We start from the raw sequence: 13,176 nt of genomic DNA, 5'->3' as shown, positions 1-13,176 counted from the left end.
CGGCCCCCACGGCCCACAGGAGCCCGCAGCAACCCAGGCTCAGCCGAGGGGCTTGCAGGCCGAGCGGGGACCCCGCACCCTGAGATGAGAGAGGGTAGCCCAGGGCGCGACAGGCCCGGCTACCGGTCCTGGCCCCCACGGCTCACAGGGCCGCACTGGGCCGAGCTCTGTCCCCTCTGGGCCCCGTGTCCTCACTGGGGGGGTGGGGGGTGGGGCCATCCCATCGAATGACAAAACAGAAAGGCACAGGGTGGTGGGGGCGGGGGGCACGCACGGGCCTGGCGCACGGCGGGGGCTCCACAAATGCTCTTCTCCTTGGCAGATGGCAGCGTCCTATTGTTTTCAGAAAAAAAACCATTTGACGCCCACAGAACCGTTGGTCGAGCTCTGGCTTTCCTAAATTATCACACGCAAACTGCGCACCAAACGCCCAAAGAACAGACTCCCGCTCCAAGACTGCGGGCTGGGGAAGCAGGCAGCTCGCTCAGCCGGGGCCCCTCGAGGCCCAGCGCGGCCGGCAGCTGGAGAACGCTGGGCCAATGAGTGCGTGCGCGCACGCGTGAATGAATGAGTGGGGACCGAGAGAACGCCCTCCTTTCTCCAGTTCAGGAAGCACCCAGAGCCCCTCCCCAACCTTCGACCTCCGTGGGTCCCCAGCAGCACGGAGGCAATGGCGGCTCGCCAGTTCCGGACTCCCGCGGGCTGGCTTCGACTGCGGGCTCGCCCTGTAAGCTCCACATCACCGCCTGTCGACCGAGGACGGCTGTGCTCCCCAGGGGACACCTGGCAATGTCCGGACACACTTTTGATTGTCCCCGCTGGAGGGGGGCATGCCCCAGGCACCTGGCGGGCGAGGCCAGGCCCGCCGCTCGGGGCCCTCCGGCGTGCAGGATGGTCCCACCGCACAGAATCATCCGGCCCCAACTGTCAGTGGCTCTAGAGTCGAGAAACCAGGCTTGGAGCCTTAGTTTGCTTCTCTGTACATGGACTAAGTGAAGGAGCAGGCCACACCGCATTGTGCCCAGGGCCGGGGGGAGGGGGAGGGGGCAGGGTAGCACAGTGGTTAGAAACCTGGCCCTTGGAGCCTGGCTGCCCTCACCCGCTGTGCGACTGTGGGCTAGCCGCTTGGCCTCTCTGTGCCCCGTACGAAGGGGGTGCATTCTACGGGGCCAACAGCAGTGTAGGCTCACACACTTGTTATGAGGCCACAGGCCCGTGGATGTGTTTGATAACTGAATAAACGCGCAAGAGGCCCAACGCCTGATTGTTGCTGGAAGACCCGGGGGCCCAGCTCCCTGCGGGAAGCCACCTGAGGACATCTCCCACATTGTCACCCCGCCAGCTACCATATTCGCGCCTGTCCGGCCCCGGGGGGGCGGGTCCAGAGGCTCCCGGAGCGAGCCGGCTGTGTCTGCAGGAGGACGGGGACCCCACACCCACCCCAGCGAGCCTGGGGCAGAGTCTCGCTAATAGTGGGCTGTGAACTCTGAGGCCAGAGCGCTTGCAGGAAGGACCGTTGCCACGGCAACAGCAATCGCCACTCTCCAAACACGACTGGAGCTCAGCATAGCTTTGCACGGCTTTGCAGACGACAGTACAGAACCCCGTGTGATGAATCCCGCCGACAACAGCTGTCGGCAAAGGGGACTGGCTCTGCTGTCACAGCAACAGGCTGAGCCTGGGCCGCTGCCCCAGCATGACCCTTCTAGAAAGTTCCAGACAGCTTCCTGTCTGCCCCAAAGCGCTCCCTCCTCTAGCGGACGTGGTCATGAGATCTTCAGCTCTGCCGCTAACTTGCGTGGGACACAGAACGTGCAGGGCGGCCTCTCTGAAGCCCGGTTGTGAACAGGGCGGGGGGGGGGAGGGGCGTCATAGTCAAGGGGGGACAGACCCACCGTCACCCACTGGCCCCCAGGTCAAACTGGGTCGGGGAGCAGGGAAGGGCTCAGAGTCGGATCTGAGATTGACTTTTGAAAGCACGGAGCCGACTGACGTCTAAAACTTGAAAATGCCCGACACGTCCTGAGGGGGCCCGTCATTGCTCTGAAAGCCCGGACTGAGTGGAAGGGCCGGGGGCAACGGCAAGGAAAGATAAACCGGATCGAGTGTGCCCCCACGCACCGGGGCTCTGAGCTGAGCTGGCGACACCCACCCCGGACGGCAGCGCGGGGGCGAGAGCGTGTTGACTCCTGGGGGCCGCAGCACCCCCCAAGGCAGACGCACCCTAAGACAGAAGCACCCCATTAAGGGCACAGAGCCGTCACCGTACCCTACTGGGCATGCGACCTCACGGCCTCGCTGCCCCGTTTCCCAGGCAGCAGAGGGCCAGCGAGGGGCCTGGGGTTCCAGGGCCCCACCGCCGACCCCTGAGCACCTGAGCAACGTAGGCTCTTTCGGGCAGAAGATGGGGAAACCCCAAGGGCCACAAGCCACGGGTCTCAGAGGGGAGGGCCGTGGACCCTCACCCCCACCCCCCTTCCTGCTGAGGGTGCACCACCCCTCCTGACTCTGGAGGGGCCTCCAAGCCCCAGCTCCCAGTTCGGAGCTGGAGGCCAGGGAGGGGGGAGCCCAGGGAAGGGAAGCGGTGGGGGGGGAGAAGCAAAAAGAGCTCTCGGGGAGGAGACCCTCCTCGGGGCAGCGGGGGAGGCAGCCCGGGGCAGAAGCTGTTGTGCAAGATTCAGAAGGAGTGGTGTCTCCTCCAGGGATGGAACAGCGTGGGCGTGCAGTGCAGAGCGCTTATCCTGTTGCTAAGCAACAGGCACAGGGCCAGAGCCAAGAGGGATGCTGAGGGGCGCTCAGAGCCCCAGGGCTCCAGCTGGACTCCGACCTCAACAGCTGCCCGGGGAAGAGCCGCTTCCCCTTTCCGCCCACCGCGCTCCTCCGGCCCCGAGACCTGCGGGCCGACCACGCTGCCGCTCAAGCTTCTCCTGGCATCCCTCACTCAACAGCCATCTATGGCTCCTCATTGCCTCCGGGATGCAGTGGGACTGGGCACGGCTTTGCCATCTGGTGTCCGTCTCTCCCGCTTCATTCCGTCCCTTGTCCCCCCACGTAGCAGCCCCCCGCTGGTCCACTCACGAGGATCGGGTGGCTGCCCGCTCTCTCCCTGTCCTGTAGCGTCTTCCTTTCCATGTCTACCCACTGGAACCTGTGTTTCAAGTTTCAGAACAAGGGCCACCTGCACCCCTGCTTTGGAGTTTGAAGCCCTTGGCTCGAGCCTAGCGGGACACCCGGCTCCTGGCACACACACACCCACCTCCCCGCCCGACTCAGGGCACTTCTGGGACGGAGAGGAGGCATCCTGCCTGACGGGGCTGCTCTGGGGACACAAGGAAGCGGGGATTGATTGGGAGGATTCTGCAGATATCCACACAGGAGCCAGGAGCTGGTGGTGAATGTTTAACACTCCCCAGACACCAAAAAGGTTCTAGGCGGGAGATTTTCAGTGCGGACTGGAAGATGGGGCGGGTTACATTATTAGATCACCTGGGGGTCAAGGGAGCATTTGTTCTCTGGAAATGTAAATTTGGTATTTTAAAATACTTTTATATTTGGAAAGGGCAGAGCCTTTCCCAACTCAAAAAATTCTTAGACAAGGAGTCTGTCGTCAGGCACGTTTCTCTTTTTACTCTGGCTGCCGGGGAGCTCTGGACAAACTGTTCAAACTAACCTCCCCCCTTCTAATCTTGCTTGTTAGAGCTTTTAATTACTATTTCAGATTTAATTATAATAGCATCAACTGCGACGCAAATCGCCAGAAGTTCAATCAATGCAGACCTCAGCGGGAGAGAAATCCTTGAATGGAGGACTCTCCCAGCAAGCCCCAAAGCAACAGCCTCACCAACGGACGTGGCTGTTAGTTTGTCTCCCCAAGAGATGAGGGCTTCACCTCCCTCCACAGAGTGAAATTACTACCAGGCCCTGGAGCACCGAGCTTCTGGAAGGCTGGAGGTACAATCTCTCCTGGAGAGATTTTCAACATGGCAGACAAGGTGGGCGAGGAAGAAGAAGGTGCTTAACGGGGGGGGGGGGGGGGGGAGCAGGAATGAACTGTGATAGACGTCAGCACAAAGCCCTCCTCTGTCAAGGGACACGTGACTCAGGCACCGGGGACACCACAGCAACCGTGGCACGCAGGGTGGGCTCGGAAACTCCAATCCTGCCCAGGGAACCAGGCAGCAGCAGGCCCGGGAGCGCGGGGCGCCCTTCCCAGTCCCGGCGTCCCACGTCCGGCCCAGCAGAGCTGCAGGTCTGCGGAAGAGCCCCTGCCTCGCCCTCTCGCTGCCCTGCACTCAGCACACATTGATTCCTTTACAATCTGCTTCTGCATCCAACAAGCATGCCTTGAGCACCTACTGCATACAAATCCCGGCCTAGCTCTGGGCAGGGCGGGTGTGTGTGTGTGTGTGTGTGTGTGTGTGTGTAGCACTTAACCCGGGAGTCCCTGACCTCAGGAGCCCAGAGTTCAGTGCTCTCCTAATGGCTCCCCCAAAGAGCTTCTGGAAGGTCTAGAATTATCTACTATTATTGAGCTCTAGAAGGTGGAACTCAGTGTGTGTGTGTGTGTGTGTGTGTGTGTGTGCGTGCATTGGAGGGAGAGGACCAGAGGAGGCCAGGAGGCTTCCTGGAGGAGGCAGGCTGGAGCCGGGCTGAAAGGAGGAATGGCGTGTGGCAGGGAGGGCACGGCTGCGCGAACGCTTGGAGGTCCAGGAGCCCCAGAGACTTCTGTCCCCTTCTGTCCCCTGTGTTTGTCCACAGTCAGGGGTTCACTCCCACGGCCTGTGCCCCGGGAGGTCAGGTCCCTCCCGGACACCGCGAGGCCAGCCACCCCCTCCCCCCACATACCGCTCGGTGCCCACTTACTCCAGAGGCCCTGGGACAGGTGCACGCTGCCGCCCGCTGTCTTGGGCAGGGAGCACTTCTGACACACGCATTCCTTCCCGTTGAAGGTCACTCGGTCCCCAGGCGGGAAGGGCAACCTGAAATAAGAGAACGTGTGACCGGCCAGCATTGCCTCCGGCTCTTCTCCCGGGGTGGGGGACCGAGACCCCCTGCCCCGTATACCACCGCTTCCCCGGGGGCCTCGCGCAGACGGGTGCCGCAAGCTGAGGACACGCAGGGCCCCCCCGACCTGCTGCGAGCCCAGGCCAGTCGCCCACACCTAAGCCTCAGTTTCCTCTCTGTGCAAACAGGCAGAATCGCAGCGCCCCGGTGAGGGGCAGCGAGGGCCAGCCCCGTGCTTGGCTCACGGCAACCAACCAGGCAGCGTCGACGACTCCCTCCTCCACTCGACCCTGCCTCCTCTGACCGCCCAGGATGCTGTGTCCAAATCAGTTCAATGATAATGGCAACGGCGAGCATTTATTGAGCACCTACTCTATGCCAGCTGCCACGTCTCACCATAGATGCCTCACATGCATGCCTCATTTAATAACTTTAGGACATTTGTCCAAGCTGGAGTTTGCTTCAGTTTTGGCTCCCTAGGTGAGAAAACCCAAGTTCAGAGAGGATAGTTAACTTTTCCAAGGACACACAGCAGATGCATGTCAGAACCGGAGTCAAAGCAAGGCCTGCCCCGCTGCAGAGCCGCATGATTTACCTACTGAGGCCTCTAAAAAGTCAGTGCCTGTAGACAGTTTAATTTTTGAAACTACCCCACTGAAATATCGTTTACCTGGATTGCTGAGCGTTCTGGCACTTGCTGAATTCTGCATCCAGAGTGAATCCCAGCCCCGGTGCGAGGTAGGTCATGGCCCGGGGCTGCCCTGAGCCAGGCTGGAAGGGGCAGCAGGGAGCCTACTAGCCTCCTTCACCGAGGACCTCCCCTCTGGGAAGGTGGCTGCTCTCTGGTGAGCCAGGGACAGGCCACCTGCAGTCGGGGGCCGGAAGACGGACCCGAGTGTCCTGCCCATGTCCCATCCCGGCCACCTGCTGCCTCTGAGCTCCTGGCAGCCCCCGGGCCATGTTCCTTCCCCGGCTCAGCCTGGTCGGAGAAGCCGTGCTCTGGGGCCAGGAGCCTGCAGAACTCTCTGGGCCAGGAGCCTGGACCAGCACATGCCCTTTCCTCTGGTTAAACCTGTGTCGTCTCCACTTTGCCTTCTCAGGGCTGGACAGTCCATGGCACACCCCAGGCGCTCAGCAGGTGCTTGGTAATGCGTGAATGGGTGAGTGAACGAGTGAATGACCAGAGGCCCCCAGGAGGCCTAACTCAGCCGTCCTCACCCAGCTGGCCTCCCCACGAGGCCTGCCCGGTCACACCGGCCCCAGGCCAGCCCGAACCCTGCAGCAGGGGTCCCCCCAACAGAGCCTGCCATCGCCCCCACCTTGTGCGGCCGGGGGTCATTCAGCAGGTGTGTTCTCGGGTCCCCACTGGGCCAGTTCCTGCTCTTGGGGACCGACGACAAATACAAGCTGAGCTGGCCTGTCTCCCCAGGCTTGTGAGACAGCCCTGCAGACCTGGTTGCTCGGGGCCCAGAACCTTCACAGCTGACGCCTTGTGCTGTGTCACCTGTGGTCAGCGCTGTGCTCTGCTGCACCCTCTTAGACTCTTGCATCTGGCCTGCTAATGTGCGGTGTTAGGACAGAGTGGGGGGTCCTCACCTTCCCTGCATGTGCACTCACAGGGTCTCTGGCTGTGTAACCCAGAGCAGGTTACTTACCCTGTCCGAGTCCTGTTTCTCACCTGTGAAGTGAGACTGAAAATACCTGTCTCATCGGGCTGCGATTCATCCATCCATGCGTCCATCCATGCACCCATCCATCCATCACCCATCCATCACCCATCCAACCACCAACCCATCCATCCATCCATCCATCCATCCATCCATTTATGGATATATCCATTCCCACCCACATCCATTCATCCATCCATCCATCCATCACCCATCCCCCAACCATGCATCCATACACCATCCATCCATCCATCCATCCATGCATCCATCCATTCCCACCCACATCCATCCATCCATCACCCATCCCCCATCCATCCATCCACCCATCCACCCATCCACCCATCCATCCATCCATCCCTCCATTGGACAAATTGTATGGAAAGCTCTAGCCTGGGACCATGAGGGGCTGAATAAATGATAGCTATGATTGTATTAGCTCAACTTTATTGAAATATACTTTGACAAATGTTCCCATTGATGTTATCAACACCACAGTCATGATATGGGACATTGCATCCACTGCAAAAAGTCCCCTGTGATTTTCTGTAATGACTCCCCCACCCTCCACCACCACCACCCTTGACCCCAGGCAACCATGGTGGGCATTCTGTCGCCATGGATCCGATATGCCTTTTCTGGAACTACATATACATGGACTCACACAGGACATAGCCTCTGATGTCTGGTTCAGCGTCCTGCCCCTGACACTCACTCGCATGCTGCACACATGAATAGCTTGCACCTCGTTACTACTGAGCGGTGCTCCCCCGCACAGGTGAGGAACACGATTCCATTCACCGTTGACAGACATCTGGGTTCTTTCCAGTTTGGGGCTGTTACAAATAAAGCTGCTGAGAACGTTCAGTGACAAGTCATTCTGTGGTCACGTGCTTTCATTGCTCTTGGGTACGTACCCGGGGCATATGCTAACTCTGTGATTAAGTTTGTAACGAACCACCAAACTGATCTCCAGAGAGGTCGCACCACTTTGCATTCCCACCGGCAACACGTGAGGGTTCGTTCAGGCTCATACCCTCGCCAACAATCGCCGTTACCTTCCGTTTCCGTTCTAGACGTTCTGGTGGCTAGCTGATGGTTCCTCACCATTTCAATCTGCACTGTTTTATGTGCTTATGGCCATTCGTCTATATTCTTTTGTGGAGTGTCTGTTAAACCTTTCTGCCCATTTTCCATAGGACTTTGGTTTACCTTCTTGCTGCTGACTTGTAGAAGTTCTGTACGTATTTGGATGCCGATGCCTCATCAGATGTATATTATCTACCAGCTGATGGCTTGCTTTGGAACTTTATTGATAGCTTTTGACATTATTTTTCTTCCTTTAACTTTCCCGTCACGCGGGTGTGTTGGCAACAAGTTCTCTCAGCTTTTGTGTGCTGACAGAAGTCTTTATTTTGCCTTCATTATTTTGGAGGGGGACACATTTATTGATGTCATTTTAATCACACACTACAGGCATCCCTCAGAGATATTACGGGTTCAGTTCCAAACCACTGCAATGAAGCAAATATTGCAATAGAGCAAGTCAAATGGATCTTCTGGTTTCCCAGGGCGTAGAAAAGGTATGTTTACACTGTGGTCTATTAGATGTGCAAGAGCACAAAGTCAAAAAAACCACGTACATACCTTAAAAAGTACTTTATTGCTAAAAAATACTAACCGTCACCCGAACTTTCAGTAAGTCGTAGTCACTGATCGCACATCAGCCCAACAAATACGAAACTGAAAAAGCTTGACATGTTGTGAGAATGACTGAAAGGTGACAGAGACACGAAGGGAGCAAATACTGTCGGAAAATGGCACCGACGCGCTCGCTCGATGCAGCACTGGCACAACGTCCAATTTGTAAAACACGCAGTGTCTGCAAAGCACAATAAACAGAAGTGCAACAAAGTGAGGGGTGCCTGTGTGACATTCATGTCATTCAACGTGGTTTCTAGGCTACTCAGACTTGGGCGTTTATCCCCACAATCAATTTGAGGACTTTTTCGTCGCCCCGAACAAGAAACCCCATATTCCTTAGTGGTCGTGCCTTCACTTTTGAAAGTGTTTTTCTTTTTTCTTTTTTTCTTTTTTGATGTGTGGGGGGTGGGCGGGAGGCTTGGCATGGAATTGATTTCTTTCTTGTAAGTCTTTAAAGATACTAGCCCATTGTCTTCTGTTGGGCATAGTTTTAGGTGAGAAGTCTGTAAGAATTCCTTTGTTCCATTGTCTGTGATGTGGGTTTTTTTCCCCCTCTTGCTCCTTGTTAGATGTGTTACTATTTTTCAGAAATGTGATGACGACGGGCTTAGTAGGTTTCTGTTGTGTTTATGCTACTTGAGATGCATCAACATTCCTGGATCCACGAGTTAACAGCTTTCATCAAACTAGAAATCGTTTAGCCATTATTTCTTCAATTATCCGCTCTTCCCCCACCTCCTGGATCCCCCCCCCCCTTGGACAGGTAAAAAGATCCTTTATTCTCGGATTCCTGAACCTGTCCCCATGTTTCCCAGTCTTTTCTGTCTCTTTGCTGTAGTCTGAATAGATCCTATGGTTTTGTCTTCAGGTTCACCAAGCCTTTCCTCTGCAATACTTACTCTACCGCTAATTCCTTTGAAGGAATTTTCGTCTCAGAAATTGTAATTTTCATCTGCAGAAATCCCACTTGGTTTCTTTTCATGCGTCCTGTGACACTCCCACTTATATTCACATTTTCCTTTAAATACCGAAGCATATTTCCAATACTTTTTCAAGCCACCGGCTGCTACTCTCACATCACTCTCATTTCTGGGTCTACTTCTATTGACTCGTTTTTCTCCTGGCTTTGGGTCTCATTTTCCAGCTTCTTCTGTGACTAGTCCTATTTGATCGGATGTTGGGCGCCACATTCTATGATGCCGAGGGCTGGACATCACTCTTCCTATGGAGAGTGCCGGGTCTCTTCTGGCAGAGGCTCGTTTGCAGATCAGTGCGACCTTTTGTGGGTTTGACCCTTTTCTTCGTCGCAGCAGGTGTTTGCAGCTTTCGCACACAGGCTATTTTAGCCCCACTAATCAGGCACGACCCCCCACTGCGTACCTGGGTGTTCAACAGCCCGGTCACAACTTGAACGTCTCCCAGCCCTGGGAACGGTTCAGCTTACAGCGATCCGGTCGCTCTCTGTCCACCTGGTGAAATGTCCTCTCTGCCTGGGTGGCTTTGTGTCCAGTCAAAGGCTCAGAGGCGCCCCCACGTTGCTCCCTGCACTCGCTCTGCGGGGCCCCCTCCCCTCCGGAGTACGGCTCCTGCTGCTCGGATCACCGCCTCCTGACTCGGTCTCCCCTCCTGGTACTACGGCTCCAGAAACTGTCTCCGGGCACAAAGCTGGGTATTTTCAGAGTCTGCTGCCTGTGTCTCCAGGCTTAGTCCCAAGCAGCCTGTGCTCCGGTGCCTGAAAACAGTTGTTTCGTGTATTTTGTCCAGTTTTATAGTCGTGTACGGAGATTGGTAAGTGCAACGCGGTCAATGCAGCGTGACAGAACCGTTTGCTGTTGTTTTCAAAACAGGAGATTATCCAGAGGTGATCCTTCTAGCCAACGGTGATCATGTCTCCTCGTCTCTAAGCTACATGCACAGAAACCAACTATTTGATAGTCCTGATGGGAACTTGGGCCTGAACGTGGCACGAGAGCACAGTGACTGTCATTAGAAACGTTCCTTGTCATCGTTCCCCCGTCTCTGCACCTCCCTGACAAAAATATCCACTTCTGTCTGGCACCAAGGCTGTAACTACAGCCAACAGCTCAAAAACTGCCCTTGAAACTGGGTGTGGTGAGACAGAGAACACAGAGCAGAAATTAACTCTGGGGAGTTTTTTTTATTATTATTCTTTGTCTCTCAGAAATGGGACATGTTCCTGGGAGCTGGAGCCATGTGTCTGGGGGCCGGGTGCTCGTGAGAAAACTGGCCTGCGCTCTGGCCAGAGCAGGGTGCTCTGGCCTCCCTGCTGAGCCCCCTGAGGTGCAGGGCAGAGAGGGGAGCCGGTTGTGGCCCTGCCATGAGGATCAGGCCCTCAGTCCATCTCCAGCGACCCTCCGCCTCACCCCTGCTCTGGGCCAGGCACAGGGCACCACAGAGGAAGCAGGCCCAGCCCCTGCCCGCACGCAACTCCAGAGACGTGCTGCTGGGAAGGTGCCGTGGGGCCCAGGTGAGCACCTGTGCAGGGCACAGTGGTGCCCTGCTGAGGCAGGGGAGCTGCCCCCCAGGGTAGGAAAGGCCCTGACGGTGCACCCTCGTACTTCAGGGTCTCTGGGTGCTGAGCCCTTAGAGTCTGGGCTAATGCCTCCCTGAGTCACCGGCACCGGCCCTGTACCAGGCGCACGCAGGTGCTGAAAAAGCCTGGTTGCAGGAAGGAAGGAACGAATGAATGAATGAATGAATGAACTAGAGCAGACTGCGAAGTCCTCTCAGCCAGGCTGAGGAGCCCGGACTTTCTCAGGGATGCCGGGCGGGGGGGGGCAGCGAGGGGAAGCGACAGACAGAGAGGCGGGGACCCTGGCGTAGAGGCCGCGGCAGGACCCCAAGCAGGCATGTGTTGAAGCCTCGGTGGGGGTCGCAGCTGGGGAGAGCGTAGCAAGGGAGGGGCCCTTCCCCAGATCCGGAAGACGCTCACGCTTGGGGGTCCTGCCCCCGGGGGGGCTGGTGGGGTGCCACCCACAGATCGAGGACAGGGGCAGCTGAGGAGGGGCTAAGCGTGGCCTCCACAGGCACCAACGCAAGAGAAGAAACGTGTGGAGAGTGCCGGCGGGAGAGGAGCTGACCGAGGGGGCCGCGAAGAGCGGGGAGGGAGCCCCTTCCCAGAAGCCCAGAACCCGCTGCACTCTGTGCCCCCCGGGAAAGAGGGCCTGGGGGCCTGGTCCTGTGCTGGGGGCAAGGGGTGGATGCCGGCAGGGTCGGGTCGGGCCGGGTGAAGATGTGCCTGGGTGCATGTCCGCCTGCCGGCCCTGGGCTGGCACCTGCCTCTGCTCCCAGCTGTGGCCCAACAGGAGGAAGGGAGGGGGAGGGGGAGGGGGGAGGGAGAGGAAGGGGGAGGGGAGGGAGAGGGAGGGGGAGGGGAGAAGGAGGGAGGGAGAGAAGGAAGGAGGGAGGGAGGGAGAGGAGGGAGGGAGGGAGAGGAGGGAGGGAGGGAGGGAGGGACGGAGGGGAGAAGGACAGGGAAGGCGCGGGGAGCCCGCGGCCTCACTCACCGGCACACGGCGCACACGAAGCAGTCGGGGTGGTAGGTCTTGCCCAGCGCGGACACCACCTCGCCCTCGATGAACCGGTCGCAGCTGAAGCAGCGGGTCCCGTACAGCCTCTGGTAGTCCCGCGTGCAGATGTACTCGCCCTGGCGCACGAAGAAGCCGCCCTCGGCCAGGTCACAGCCACACGCTGGGGGGCGGCCGCGGCGTCAGCAGGGCGGGGACCCCGGGCGGGTTTCCCGCCGCACGCGGCCCCCCCCCCCCCCCCCCCCCCCGCCCTGCGCGGGTCGCGGACTCTCCCGCGGAAGCTTCCGGAAGAGCAGCCCCCACCCGGGCCCGGGAGTTGCGCCGCCTCGCCAGCCCCCTCGGCCCCCCGGCAGGGAAGGAGCGCCGACGCCCCCGAGACCCTCCGCTCCCCGGCCGTTCCCAGCACGGGACACAGCGGGCCCGGAAGGCGCCCCGTCCTGGGCGGGAAGCCCCGCGGGGCGGAGGGCAGACGCGTCGCCGTGGTTGTCCCCAGGCCACCGAGGAAGTCCCGACGCCCCCTCCAATGTCCGTCTCCACGTCTCACGTCTGTCTCCCAAGGCCAGACTCCCACAGACTCCCACAGGCCATGGTCACTTGAGCACAAATCCTTTCGTCCCCTGTGCCCTAAACACACTCTTCTGGCCCCAGGAAGAGCCCCGCGGAGGGGCTCAGAGAACTTTGCCAGGTGGGGAACGGGGCGACTTGCCTCAGGACAGCCTGCCGGTGTGCGTCCGGGACACCCGTGCCTTCCCCTCCCCGCCCCCACATCCCCCCTCCAGCCCAGGGGCACGTGGGAGCCATGCAAGGTTTCAGAGGAAGCAGCCTATGCTCTCCCCGGCTGGCCCAGCCCCTCCCTGCTGGGGACCAAGAGGGCGCCCCTGCAGCTCCAGACCCTGCCAGCTGGGCCAGTCCTGGGTCCTCCTGGGTCACAGCCCCCAAGCAGAGTCTTGAAAACCACATCCGTCCTTCCTTCCTTCCTTCCTTCCTTCTCTCCTTCCTTCCTTCCTTCCTTCTTCCTTCCTTCTTTCCTTCCTCCCTTCCTTCCTCCCTTCCTTCCTCCCTTCCTTTCTTCCTCCCTTCCTTCCTTCCCTCCTTCCTTCCTCCCTTCCTTCCTTCCTTCCTTCCTTCCTTCCTTCCTTCTTTCCTTCCTTCCTTCCTTCCTTCCTCCCTTCCTTTCTTCCTCCCTTCCTTCCTCCCTTCCTTTCTTCCTTCCTTCCTCCCTCCCTTCCTTCCTTCCTTCTTTTCTTCCTTCCTCC

At 58.6% G+C, this 13,176-nt stretch overlaps 1 protein-coding gene across 1 annotated transcript in view; it reads right to left on the bottom strand.

Moving 5' to 3' along the window:
- ABLIM2 (actin binding LIM protein family member 2) overlaps window positions 1-13,176 on the bottom strand; it is a 138,836-nt gene that overhangs the window by 79,799 nt on the left and 45,861 nt on the right. Inside the window, exons 3-4 of the mRNA XM_049632621.1 lie at window positions 11,900-12,083; window positions 4,864-4,979 (exon numbers count right to left, since the gene is read on the bottom strand). Of these exons, the coding sequence (XP_049488578.1) occupies window positions 4,864-4,979; window positions 11,900-12,083 (300 nt within the window). The remainder of the gene's footprint in view (window positions 1-4,863; window positions 4,980-11,899; window positions 12,084-13,176) is intronic.

This window comes from Panthera uncia, chromosome B1 (genome assembly GCF_023721935.1).
Source record: "Panthera uncia isolate 11264 chromosome B1, Puncia_PCG_1.0, whole genome shotgun sequence".
Taxonomy (NCBI): domain Eukaryota; kingdom Metazoa; phylum Chordata; class Mammalia; order Carnivora; family Felidae; genus Panthera; species Panthera uncia.
Note: the sequence above shows the minus strand (reverse complement) of the source record. Positions and strands in the feature narration are given on the sequence as shown.